The sequence below is a fragment of the Truncatella angustata genome, assembly GCF_020726525.1.
Source record: "Truncatella angustata strain MPI-SDFR-AT-0073 chromosome Unknown BKA67scaffold_5, whole genome shotgun sequence".
In the NCBI taxonomy this organism is placed as follows: Eukaryota; Fungi; Ascomycota; class Sordariomycetes; order Amphisphaeriales; family Sporocadaceae; genus Truncatella; species Truncatella angustata.
The window spans coordinates 122,195-134,713 of NW_025763385.1; the positions used below are offsets into that span (position 1 = coordinate 122,195).

The following is a 12,519-nucleotide window of genomic DNA, read 5'->3' on the forward strand; positions in this document are numbered from 1 at the left end:
CGCACTAGCATCTTCATTACCAGAACTCCAAAAACGCCAACCAATGAGGCCAGTCCATTCTCCGTTTTCCATCACTCTTTTGCCTGCCAAGGGTATAATTAATATCATAATTACATCAAGCCGGCATCCCAGTTGCGAGTCGTACTAATCATGTGGGGAAGCCATTCCCATCCCAGTGTGCATTTTGGCCAACAGGTTTCAGAGCTGACTTCTCATCACGAGAAGCCACCGTCATTCGAGTAAAGGACAGACGCAACCGAACCAACGACAAACTTTCGAGCATCTGTTGATGTCTTAGCTGCAGATCGACCCTGCTCGACTGCGTGCGACATTGTTTCGCTTGAGTATCCGATTTATTGCTGTTTGCCGAGGAACAGCGCCTTAAATTCGGCGTTTGACTTTGGTTTGGACGCATTGTCCGAACCGTTTACCTCCGTCTTGCCAGACTCGGCACTTGATGCAGCCACAAATCCGACCCGTTGCTTTGGTTTTTGGCCAGATGCAACTGCCGGTCTTCGAACTACCGTCGGCGGCATGAATTGGGAGACTGGCTTGGTTTGAGACTTGCCGTCCTTGAACAGCTCATCCACCGTACCAGTGCGGAGCTTCTCGCCAGGAGCAATTTCATGGCCATTGAGACCCAGCATGGCCTTTCCCACAGTTGCAGTCTCCTTGAACTCGATAACAGCTCCTCCTCGGTCTGGTCGTAGCACGATCTTAACGATGTCCCCATACTGCTCAGCAAGAGCGCGTACGCGAGAATCGTTGACTGTGTCAGGCAAACTCAAGACAGCCATAGATCGTGCCTGGATTTCGGCTCGGGAAGGCGTACTAGACGAATCGGCATTTGTCATTTCCACGTCCACCGAAGACGGTGCCGGCGAAGCAGCCTTGTTCGAAGCAGTTGGCTTGAAGTTGGTATCTTTGCTGACCTCGACATCGATGATATTAGAGCCCAACTGGGCATTGTTGAGAGAAAACGCGGCCTTCTCGGCATCTTCCTTGCTCTCCATGATAACAAAAGCCGTGCCTCTGTTCTGACCTTTGAGGTTCTTTAAGATTTTGACCGATTCAACTTTTCCATGATGCCCAAAAATTGCACCCAGATCGTCCTCAGTTGTCTTCTGGTTGATGTTCTTGATTCGAAGCTCTCGGGCTTCAGCAACAGCCCCTTCTCGCTTTTTCTTCCCGGCCGGATTCGAGTACTTGGAAAGCAGCTTGTACTTGCCTTCTATGAGCTTGCCATCTAGCTGGGTGGCCTTGGCTGCGCCTTCTTGGTCCTCGAACGATACGTAACAGAAGCGGCGGTGGGTATTGAACTTCAATGACGGGAACCGAATGCTGAAAACCTCGCCACATTCCTTGAAGAGGTTCCGAATGTAGTTCTCATCAGCTGTCGGAGGGTAGTTGGTCACATAAATTGTCAGACCTGTACCTGCCTTGACGGAAATCTGATTGTCGCTGAAATACTTCTGGTCCCTCAGCAAAGCCGATCGCATCTCGTCGGGGGATTCAAACTCAATGAGAGCGGATAAATCGCCCTTTCCCTTTTTGGTAGTTATGTTAACGACACTGCCATATTCTTTGAAATATTTCCGCAGAGCAGTAATGGTCGCATCCGCTGGGAGAGACCGGACCATAACCGAGGTGTTCTCTCTGTCCCGTTTCAGGGTCTCGTCGGTGGCGGCTTCCTCGTTCTTCAGCCTCTTGCTCGTCACTTGCTCGTCCATGGCTTCGTCACGCTTCCTCTTACTGCCGGGGCTGTCTTCGTCTCCTGGTGTCGCCAACTGCACAGCCTGGACTTGCGCGGCGTAGGCGGCCTCTGCTTGCTCTCTCTCATGTGCTCGACGCTTCTCGACTCTTCTGCGAGCCCTGTGAATGGAGTCTAGGGCGCGACGGAGAGTCTGGGATTGTTCGTAGTCGTTGCAGTGCTGGTGACAGACTTCCATGATACGCTCCGGCCAGTCGATATCCTTTTGCTGCATGGCGCGTAGCAGTACATCGGTGGCCATTGTAGGCACACTGAGCGACGTGGCGCCGTTGGCAGGAGTGGCAGGCGTGGGGCTTCGTTGACGAGGTTGAGAGGAGAATATTCTCATCTCCCACAGGTAATAATTGAGCCAGAAGTCGTAGCTGTTTCCGTGCAATGACTTGTCCGCCATGGACTTCCACCTGGATCGTGCTCCGTCGATATCACCTCGCCTCTCGGTGAGGAACTGAATCAAGATGCGCTCAACGCGATAGTTGGGGTCGCCGTGGTAGTCGTCTCTGTGCAGCCGTCTGCCCCAGATTCCAACATCTTCTATCGCCGAGACCAAGCCGAACTCGGCCACATCGGCAGCATCATCTGCCGCATTGGGGCTCAGAGCGCTGCGCTTGAGGTAACCACACCAAGCAGCATACATGTCAATGACGCCAGGCATGCCGTTCTTGTCCAGAGCAGCTGCGTTGGTCGTGGCAGCATGCTTGATTGATTCGACCTCCTGGAATCCCCAGCCAGCCTCCTCGGCGCTGAGGATATAGCGAGACCACAGCGACCCGGAGCCCGGGCAATGAGAGGTGGCGCGCTGAAGGACATTCAAGGTGTCAGGCAGGAGATACTGGATCTGGGAAGCCTTGGCGGAGTCGCGCAAGGTGGAAAGGTAGACGACGTAATTGGTCCAGATGACATCGTCAAAGGCAAAGACTCCGGTGAGGGCGCGGTTGTAGAGCCCGATGGCGAGCGCGACGGGCATTGCAGGGTCTTGCGGGGTCTTTATGATGGTCTCGACCATTTCCCAGTCGAGATACTCTTTCATGGCGCTCTTGTAGGCCTGGTCATCGCGGGAGTTTCTGAACTTGTTGAGTTCGAGCTCGCGGCGCTCGCGGGCTTGGTAGGCATCCTTGGCGGGCTGAGCGATGGCAGTGATCTCCTTGAACTCGGTCTCGTATGCGGCGTTGTTGTACTCGCTGAGAAAGCTGGAGAACATCTGCGAGGTGTTGTCCCAGCGGGCGTGAGGGATCTGGAGGCGGTCGCGGAAGAGATGGGAGATGCGCTTGACGCCGACGGGAGTGCGGGTTCTCGAGAGCTGCTCGAGCTCGATGGAGACCCATCGGTCCCAGAACTCGTGGCTGTCATTGAGGCGGAACTTGATGGGCTCGTAGCCGTCGCTCCAGAGGCTCAGGGCGGAGGGGAAGGTGAAGAGCTCACGGCCCATCTGGCGCTCCTCGTCCGGCCACCCGGCCTCGCTGGTCTGGCAGTCGATGAAGAGGGACCAGTAGTACTCGCAGTAGGCCAGCCATATTTTCAGGCTGTTGGGCTCTGCTTGTACAGCCCGCTTGAAGAGCTCGACGACATTGACGCGGCCCTCGAGGTCCTTTGCGCGCTTCGTCTCTTCGTCGACGTAGTCGAGCCAACTATCTTCTCCAACGGGGGTCGCCATCTTCGAAGTGGTTGGTGGGAGACACAGCGTCCGTCATGTGTTTACGCGGATGGGATTCGGTTAATTACTTAGATTGCTTTTTTTGATTTTGTTGTTGGAGCTGGGGAGTGGATTGGCCCAGCGTCGGCGGTGGTGCCTGCCTACTGAGCTTTGGGAAATTCCCAGGCTAGACCCAGCGCAGTCTAGGTCGGGCTAGTCGGCGCTAAGCACTCCCGCCGACTGCTGAGTCCTGACTACCGTTTGCCGTAACTTTACACGGCTCTGCATGGGATTAAAGATGGAATTAAAACCGGGGAGCGGGCCCCCCCCCCCTACCGCTGCTTTCCCAGTCAGCCAGTCAGCCAGTATGCTCTCCCCCCAGGGAAGGCCAAGGTTAGTAGGTTAACCTAGTATAATATCGATGTTCATATCAATGTAGGTATCAACATTAAACACGGACATGAACATGGATAACAAGGCTGGGCTGCCGCAGAGGAGACCACGGAGTTCAAATGAGCTGCTCGAGTTTTGGGATTGCATTCCTCTCCAACTCATTGAAACGGACTGCATTCCTCTCCCTCTGTCTGTATGCTACCGCATCCCGCCTCTGCCCGCGGCTCATGCGGAGATTAAATCTCCTCGTCCACACGGGAAACGCACGGCTTTCCGAGTGCGCCCAAATCCTTATCTTGTCCCTGAGCGACCGGCAAAAGTCTCCTCTGCTCTACTCTCGGTTACTCTGCTCTGCACTACACGTGCGTATACCGACCCCGTATGTCTTGTCCGCGACGCAAAATCCAGGATAGGAGGGTAAAGGGAAGGAAAGGGAGAGCGCCGCTCGATTCGGTCCAGGATCTGCGCGTCTGTAACCGACTTGGCTTTTGCGCGACTCGACACTCGACTCGGCTCGGCTCTCGTTGACTCATGTCGTTCTTACAGCGCCCTACCAGGTGCAGGGAAGCTGGTTGACTGTGAGTAATTACCATCGAGCACACACTTACATACGGTGTGTACTATATATCCATGTAGTAACGACACACATAATATCGTCTACTGTGGCCCAAAAGGAGGCTCAATGAAACTGTTAATTTCTCGACTGCTTCACTTTTTTCCTTCTCGCACCGGCCAACTGGAACCCAAACCTTTTGCCATCCCCACGAAAAAGTGGAGTGAGTGGTGCACATTCAGCACACCTCGAAAGTCTCGCTGTCTCGGTCCCCCCAAGCTGCGAGGTAGGTCAAATTGCTTTGGCGAGCAGCATTGAAGTCCTTCGACACGAAAAGAGGCTGTCTCCATCTCCTAAGCCCATGCTCAACGCGACACCGCACCACTAAACCCTTGCATGAATGAATAGTAGGTATCTTGAAAAGGCTCCAGCTCCCGGGTTTGCTCCGCTTCCCCATTCACCAGTTGCCAGACGTCGCGTCCGTTCTAGAATAGATCGTCTTCAACCCTGCTGGGGGCCAAGGGGCTCCTGCAAAGCCAAGTGACAGCATGTCTTTCAGCTTCACTGTTATAGGCGTTGACCCCTGAACCTCCACTGGCAAGTAGCATCAATCAACCTCCCCCCCTGGAACCCTCCAGTGAGCCCGTGTCCGAGCCCCCTGACCCTCAATGGTCTCGCCGGATCCATTCCTTCAAATGCAAACAATCTGAACGCAGCCTCGAAGGGCGAGGCCATGGAGGCTTCACGGGTTTGAGTTCTAGACCTGTCACCGGGCGTGCTTTGTGTCGTCATTATCCTCCCCAAGCCTTTGGCGACATTAAAAGTGCCCAGCTGAGATTGCTTCTCCACCGCCCGTCCATGCCGAACTACCGCGCTCCCATCGTACAACCACACCTATGTACGCCTTCTTTCTTTCTCCGTTTCGGCTCCGAATCCACATCTTCACTGGACCATGTTATCCGCATAGACCACACTGGCTGTGACTCTTGTGCTCCTTGACTTCAAGGCGATTTCATCGTGCTGCCATACTAAAATAAGCTGTTTTAGTCGACTAGTATAGCCCTGGCACTCCGCCCTTTTCGTCGCGGCGCTAGAGTAAAGACCAAGTGATTTCTTTTCTAGGATATTTAACAACTTAACCTGCCTCCAGCTTATATTAAAGCCTAAACACTCCGCCATACCGTTCGGCCCGCACAAGCCAATGGTGCCGCAGATAGGAAACCAACCCCATGTGGCAATAATGTCGTGTGTCTGGAATCGACCTGGACATACTCAGCAAAGCAGCCGTTAACCTGCACTCCGATATGGCCGTCCAGGCTAGCACAGTACTGCCGAGTACTCTCTTCAGGTCCCAAGCAGTCATGGCACACGCACCGCAACGATGCAGCGGTAGCCCGCACATCACGCGATCACCGAGCGCAAAATCGGAGACATTGGACCCTATGAGTATAACGGTTCCGGATTCTATATGAGATGCCGTTGAAGAAATTTCGGTGCCAAATATTCCAGAGGCTACCATAGAATCAGCATGGCAGTATGAAGCCACTGCAACTTTGACGAGGAGATCGTAAGGCCATAAATCCGAAAGAACGGAAACTGTCATCAAACAGTATGGCTTGTTGAATTCTGTCACCTGGATTGCCTTCATTTGCTTTGGAATAGGTGCCATAACCGCGAATGTAGCTCACGATGAATTATTTGAGTGGCGATATGTTCCAAGCTTATGGCAGATATTGCAGCATCATATAGTGCAAATTGACATCAGTATCAGCTGCGATGGAATCAATTGATGTGCTAATAATATAAACAGCAGGCCGTAGCATCACCCTAGCATGTTACCTTGAAAGCTAAATTCGACCTATGCCAACTGTTCCGCACTACAACTCCGTAAAAGAATATTGATAGATTCGGCTCCGATCGGAAGAACCGTAATTTATAGTGTTGGCTCTCATTCGGGGCCTTTCTGTACTATAATGCGGTAAAGTAGTACTTCACAATGCCAGTTTATTTTTTTTATGACGCGCTGGAACGGAAGCGACATGATTTCTTATAGTAATGAAGCACATATACTATGAACTGCTAATACATATATTTTGAACCAGTTCATACCTCCGGACAAAACTTCCCAATTACATCCACCTTATATCTTAGCTCGCCTCGCTTGTGCAACAGCCCATTCATGAGCCGCCAGCGTAGCCTCAGCCAGATCCTCCTTTGGCAACTTTAGAATGTTATTATGAGTTTCGAACACTCCTTCGCCAGTAGGAAAGAATGTACGTGCGTACAGAGCCTTCAAAAAGCCTGTTCCGTCACCCTTGGCAAGTTCTTCCTGCCCCTCCTTGGAACGTTCCGCAGCAGGCTGATAGGAGTTCTTCCTGTCGTCGTCGGTTTTACCCAAGAGTCTGTTGACGCTGTCAAGCAACTCACGCTGGTTAAGCGTGAAGCTGGAAATATATAGTGGCATGTTACAAAACTGTGCCAGAGTTACGGAATTGTCATTCTCGTCCTCTGGGAGTTTCTTTAAGTTGACCAGCGTAGCCAATGCACGCCCAGTCTGCGGCTACGTAGTGGTGTTGACTCTCGATTTGCCTTCATCGTAAAAGGTGGCGCTCTTGTTGGGGAAATCAAATCCAAATGTGAAAGGACCTAACCCCCTACTATATTCATACCAAAAGTTGGGTGTTATAGCGATCCAATTCGCACCAACTTCCTTAACTTCCTTTACACTCGCAAGGATGTGCTTGAGCGCTGGGATGTCGTCTTGTAGTTTGAGATTACCATAGAAGTTAACGCCGTAAGCATTAGGCACGATGTTTTCACTCCCGCCTTTGCTGCTGCCCTAACCAACTTGCTGTGGGTGTCCGAGGCGGCGGTGAGTGCCAGAGTGGTGACTGACAAAGTCTTGCTCAGTTAACGCAGCAACCAGCGAGCTCTCACCATCATAATTGACGAAAGCCAGCTTCACTCCATCCGACACAGTGGTGTTACCCCCTACGCGGGTAAGTGCAGTCAAAGTCTGCTACTGAGACTCCACAAAATATTCCGTAAAGACTTTGCCGACTTGGCCCATAGCCTAGATATTTGTTAGAATTACATAGATCCTCGAAAGTCTCTAAAATTAGAGCGGTGTGCTTAGTCAAAGTCTCAATCTCAGGGGGATGGTGGTACGACGTATTTGATGTGCCTTAGACTTCGGGATTATCTGAATTGAGCACTCTTGGGCACGAGGTTCTGGCACTACACGTCTGTTTTGTATAGTGCATGTCCATCTGGAGCTGCTGATTCCCACACGTCGTCCTGGCATCCGATGCCGTAGGCAATTTGTAATCTACGCCTGGACTTTTGACGTTCGACGTCGCGTTAGCGTCTACCTACAAGGTTGTTGACTGCGTGGAACTAATCATCCCACCAAGAACACCGACGGCGGCTCCCACTCCCCACTTTCTCGAACTCCTGCTAGACTAGTGACAGCATGCATAAACTCTATTCATCCCACAGAGATGCCGACGCTACGGAAGCGATGCTAATTGAAAGCCATCGACATTACTTCTACATACAAAGTTCCAGTCCACATATCTTACCATGTACGACTCCATGCTTATCATCCCACACTGATCCCGATCCTTTAGTATGGATGAACAACCAAATTTTCGTCCGCACCGTGTCACTTTACACAGCGATCCTGCAGGTGCGTATCCCTGTGGTGCAACTTGGCTGGCTACGACCCGTTCACCGGCATTGGTCACGCAGCAGTCAACATCGTTTCAAACTAGTAACCAGACCTTAGTAATCTACACCGTGGAAGAATTCAGGCAGGGCGTTGATGCCCCGTTCTTAGGCCCTCCTCCTCCTCCTCCTACTGCTTCTCCTCGCCACACCTGCCACTGTGGCAAGGCGTACATCCGCCCAGAGCATCTACGGCGGCATCAAACTACCCACAGCAATGGCACCAAACCCTACAGTTGCCACGTCTGCGGGCGAGCCTTTTGGCGCAAGTAAAGCTGTTCGGCATGTTTAGTAGGCTGAATGCACGGCTAACTCGATCTGCAGCGACATCTTCCAGCGTCATGCCAAAAGTCATGTGATTGCTCGTCCGACTAAACAACGCGCCTGCAGCACTTGTCATGCAAACAAGACCAAGTGCGACGGCATTGGGGACTCACCTTGTTCATTTTGTGTCAGGAAATCGTTGAACTGTGTTTATTCTCCTACCCGGTTGAATAACCAGAGTACTCTCTGGTCTGGCTCACGGTCGATCCCACAAAAGCATGGCGTACCTGCTACGACAGACCAGTCTGTCCAAAATGCACTGCCTGCCGCAAAGGACAGGGCGAATAGAACACTCGACCTGGAAAGAGAAAATTCATCCGATCAGCATGCTTCACCGGCCACGCTTTCCGTTGCAAGCGAGCCCATTTTAGAGGACGAGATATCTCAAGGTCCTGTCCACCTGAATACAATCCTCGAAGAATTATCCACATCGCCGCCAAAGTCAACCCCTCTACAGGATGCGAACTCGCCCCGTACGCTGGATAAATGGATTTTGGCGTGCTTTAGGTCATATATCGCTCATTTCCATCACCGATGGCATATCATCACCGCGTCCACGTACGAATTCACCGAGAAGCCCCCTGACAATGCGGCATCCGTGGTCATGGTTGGGTCTTATTTCCTACACCGTAAAGACCTGACCGGTACGATTGTCAACATCCATGATCGGCTGGTCGATCGTTACCTCCACCTGTTGGTACGCCTAATCAATGTCTGGCGTTGCGTATGGAGAACACAGGCGCCAAGCGCTAACAAGTCGACAGACTTCCGCTTTAGAAGAGGGAAAGCTCTCAAATACCGTGAGACGACTCGAGACCTATCAAGCTATTCTATTGAACATCATCTTTGGATTATATCTAGGTGTGCGTACTTGATCTGCTCCTGAGCGCGATCATCGAAACTTTTCAGAACTAACGACAACAATATGAAGCGACAGAGAACAATCGCGAGGGCTAACTTATTATGTGGACGATTGATCGCGACACTACAACACACTGGCTTCTTTCTCCAGTCGTATGCGCAGCATATCCAGCAGAGCGAATTTCCCGGGCATTATGTCCCTTGGATAGATATGGTTTTGGACGAGTGGAAAAGGTTCGTCACCATTCCATTTGCTTCCAGTCTGAGAGCCTTGATCAATAGTACTGAAGCCGGGACAATCAGAATCATATGTGCTCTTTTCAAGGTGGAAACACAAATCGCCCTCATCTACCATCAACGCCCCCGACTACTCGATGACGAACTCGATGCCTTCCTACCATCGAGCTTTGCTCTACGAAATTGTTTTCGCATGGATGTCTTCTTGCATCGCCGGAAAATCGAGGACCCGAGTCGCAGTCAGGTCAAGATGCTGAGGATGATCCGGCACCCCGAAAAGTTCCTCCCCAATGCAGTGCTGGTTGAAGACATACATCTCGGCCTTTGCGGTCTACTTTTCGATACCCTCAGGCAAGCGCAGCTTCGAGCTGTCATTGGCACGTGGGATGACCCCTCAGCTATAGCCATGCGCGACGGCGTTGTGCAACGACTTGCTGTTTGGGCTAAGCATCTAAAAGCTCTGGCCGAAAAGTCTCGCTCTGACGGATCTTCTCTAGCAGACATGCAGTTTATATCTACATATCTCGATCGGGAGGATGAGATTAGGAGCCGCCCTTTGGATATGCGGCTTGTCAAAGCTCGTGTTAAGAGTATGATCAATGAGGTGACTATGTTATATCACCTGCTACAACTCCTGTTGTCCGTCGGTAGGCGGATCATAGAGCATTTGAAATTTATGGCAGCGATCAATCTAGATAGTATAAAGGAGGATGAGCGAGTTAGGTATGATGAAGCAAAGTCTGTGCTTGAGAGTTGGGCTGGATCTACTGAGGGCAGGACAGCCCTGCTTCATGCGCTTGCTATGCTGAGCATTGCCCAAGTGTATCTAAAGGAGCACAGCGCTGTATTGGAGTATCCGTTTCCTGGTTCCATTTCCCACATAACCATAGCACTTAGTGCCCTCGTTTTAGACGGATGGCTGGCGCACAAATATTCAACATGCTGCTGCGGAACGACTGCTGCACATCTAGACCTTCCAATCAAGTCATGGGGGCTAGATGATGCGGTACTCGAAGCTTGGATTCAATATGATGGGCCGGCTTTGTTCCAGGGCAAGACTCTTTGCACATGTTCGTCCGATGTTTGGATCGAGCGGTTCGCAAATTGCTTACCGGAGGAGGAAACGTGGGAGCTGGCTGGCCTAATTGCGCCCCCTCTGCGGTCGTTTATGAGACGCATGTAAGCAACGGTACAAAGATATCCAATAAAAATTCTTCATAATAGTTCCTCTATCGCACAACTTCTAAGTTCCGCTCTATTCTATACTTTTGGTCGATAAGTATTGTTTGTAACGTTCACCGCGGAGTGACATGTAATTAAGGTTCACCTAGTCTAGAGGTTTATGACAAATAGCGTTAACAGCAAATCCCACAATTCGTTGTAACCGTCGGTTCGGCCTATGTGTGGGATGAAATAGCTTTAGTAGTGGCAAAGTGAACACCCTGCTTATTCATGAAGGCATTGCTCGTCCCCGCAAATTGCCCACAGACGCATCAAGAGTATATAATGCACAGACACATTCATGAGTATTTGAATCCCCCCTTTCCTACTGCAAAACGGTTAACTGCAGTGATCTGACATACAAACACGAGAAGCAACATAAACACATCAACCGCCAAAGATGGTTCGTGTCCTGATCACCGGCTCGGCCGATGGCTTCGGCCTGGAGGCTGCCCGCCAACTAATTAAGCGGAACCACACCGTCTATCTACACGCTCGCAACCAGAAGCGTGCAGAAGACGCGAAGACAGCATGCCCGGATGCCGCTGGAGTGTTCGTGGCAGACCTGTCAGTCATGGCCGAGATCCACAACTTTGCCAAGGAAGTTCAGTCCGTTGGCGAGCTCGACGCCATCATACACAACGCCGGCATGCTGTACGGTCCGTTTCGCAAGACCGCCGATAGCGGTGTCCCCGCCATGGCCGCGGTCAACGTCCTGGCGCCTTACATGTTGGCCTGCCTCTTGCCGATCCCGAAGCGCTTGATCTTTATCGCCTCCCAGCTGCACCGCCAGGCCAATACCAACGTGGATGATATCTTCTGGCAACAGCGCGGCGAGGCCGATTTCCAGGATTTCCAGGCCTATTGCGACTCGAAGCTGCATGTCATTCTCCTGACAAATGCTGTGGCGAGGAGATTCCCTGGTGTCTCGGTGCTCTCTGTCCATCCCGGCTGGGTCGCGACAAAGCTGGGCGGAGAAGGTGCCCCAGATAAGCTGGAGGATGGTGTGGAGACGTACGTGGGACTTGCAGAGGGCGACTATGACCAGAGTCTGACTGGCGCATACTTTGAACCGAAAATGCGTTTGGGTGAACCGCTCGCCGTATCCAAGGACGTGACTCTTCAGGAGAAGGTAGTCGAGGCCTGTGAGGCTGTGTCTGGCCTCAAGCTCCCCGAGCTGAAGTAGGAGTGTGCTTCGGGTAGCACAGCATGTAGGCATGTAGAATTGCTGGTTGCCGACATGAATATATTATATCTAGCTGAGATCTACACCCTGAGTTTATGACTTCCCTTTGGCCCATGTATGAACGACAAGTGCTGTAAGTCGGAGTTGTCCATCCGATATAGGTCTTCTATAAGTCTTCACCTACAATTGTGATCTCCAGAAATGGGAAATCCTGCCTTTGTTGAGACCAGCATAATGTCTCGTAAGCTGCCTCCAATATGGACAAACCTGGAAATGCCCAAATGAGGTCCTATTTAACCATTGAGGTCGCATTGAGCCCGGACGGCAAGGAGTGTCATACTGGCAATCCTGGCTCAAAGACAGTAAACAGATCCACATTTGAGGCAGTATATTGTTCAGTCATGCGAGCTTGGCTTTCGCGGGATTTCAAACGTCATTTAATACTATGTTAGACTGGATATGAATTACAAGCTAATGCTGACCTCAATGAACACTGGCCTTTCCAAACAGGGTGCACAGATCACATAATGCTATACTTACAGATTTAGGGCTGTGAAGATTTGGGGTTGGTGAATACAGAGACAAGCAGAAAGAAAAAACTGTATCAAACAGGATGA

The 12,519-nt window shown here is 51.4% G+C and overlaps 5 protein-coding genes across 5 annotated transcripts; 2 read left to right on the top strand and 3 right to left on the bottom strand.

The window, feature by feature from the left end:
* Positions 1 to 353: 353 nt before the first annotated feature.
* BKA67DRAFT_518901 (splicing factor-like protein) lies at positions 354 to 3,422 on the bottom strand (the record flags this gene model as incomplete). The annotated part of the gene is made up of 1 exon (XM_046098048.1): positions 354 to 3,422. One exon carries the CDS (start codon positions 3,420 to 3,422, stop codon positions 354 to 356), a length of 3,069 nt encoding a protein of 1,022 aa, XP_045956792.1.
* Positions 3,423 to 5,375: 1,953 nt separating this feature from the next.
* BKA67DRAFT_566783 (chaperonin 10-like protein) lies at positions 5,376 to 6,116 on the bottom strand. Its single transcript, XM_046102922.1, has one exon. It carries the CDS (start codon positions 6,014 to 6,016, stop codon positions 5,504 to 5,506), a length of 513 nt encoding a protein of 170 aa, XP_045956793.1. The 5' UTR covers positions 6,017 to 6,116; the 3' UTR covers positions 5,376 to 5,503.
* A 371-nt stretch (positions 6,117 to 6,487) lies between these two features.
* BKA67DRAFT_592869 (uncharacterized protein) lies at positions 6,488 to 7,417 on the bottom strand (the record flags this gene model as incomplete). The annotated part of the gene is made up of 4 exons (XM_046104875.1): positions 6,488 to 6,791; positions 6,912 to 7,186; positions 7,244 to 7,366; positions 7,400 to 7,417. The coding sequence occupies 4 exons, from the start codon at positions 7,415 to 7,417 to the stop codon at positions 6,488 to 6,490; spliced, it is 720 nt and encodes a 239-aa protein (XP_045956794.1).
* Positions 7,418 to 7,807: 390 nt separating this feature from the next.
* BKA67DRAFT_566786 (uncharacterized protein) lies at positions 7,808 to 10,719 on the top strand. The gene is made up of 6 exons (XM_046102923.1): positions 7,808 to 8,035; positions 8,135 to 8,342; positions 8,398 to 9,094; positions 9,162 to 9,260; positions 9,329 to 9,492; positions 9,562 to 10,719. Exons 1-6 carry the CDS (start codon positions 7,978 to 7,980, stop codon positions 10,676 to 10,678), a joined length of 2,343 nt encoding a protein of 780 aa, XP_045956795.1. The 5' UTR covers positions 7,808 to 7,977; the 3' UTR covers positions 10,679 to 10,719.
* Positions 10,720 to 10,953: 234 nt separating this feature from the next.
* Positions 10,954 to 11,981, top strand: BKA67DRAFT_566800 (putative short chain dehydrogenase/ reductase). The gene has a single exon (XM_046102924.1). It carries the CDS (start codon positions 11,117 to 11,119, stop codon positions 11,900 to 11,902), a length of 786 nt encoding a protein of 261 aa, XP_045956796.1. The 5' UTR covers positions 10,954 to 11,116; the 3' UTR covers positions 11,903 to 11,981.
* Positions 11,982 to 12,519: the final 538 nt, after the last annotated feature.

Bases quoted from the DNA above. Each gene is read 5' to 3' on its own strand.
- BKA67DRAFT_566783 (XM_046102922.1), bottom strand. From the start codon at position 6,016: ATGGCACCTATTCCAAAGCAAATGAAGGCAATCCAGGTGACAGAATTC.
- BKA67DRAFT_566800 (XM_046102924.1), top strand. From the start codon at position 11,117: ATGGTTCGTGTCCTGATCACCGGCTCGGCCGATGGCTTCGGCCTGGAG.
- BKA67DRAFT_566786 (XM_046102923.1), top strand. From the start codon at position 7,978: ATGGATGAACAACCAAATTTTCGTCCGCACCGTGTCACTTTACACAGC. The intron at 8,036-8,134 runs GTGCGTATCCCT...ACCAGACCTTAG, and splicing joins TTTACACAGCGATCCTGCAG to TAATCTACACCGTGGAAGAA. The intron at 9,095-9,161 runs GTACGCCTAATC...ACAAGTCGACAG, and splicing joins ATCGTTACCTCCACCTGTTG to ACTTCCGCTTTAGAAGAGGG.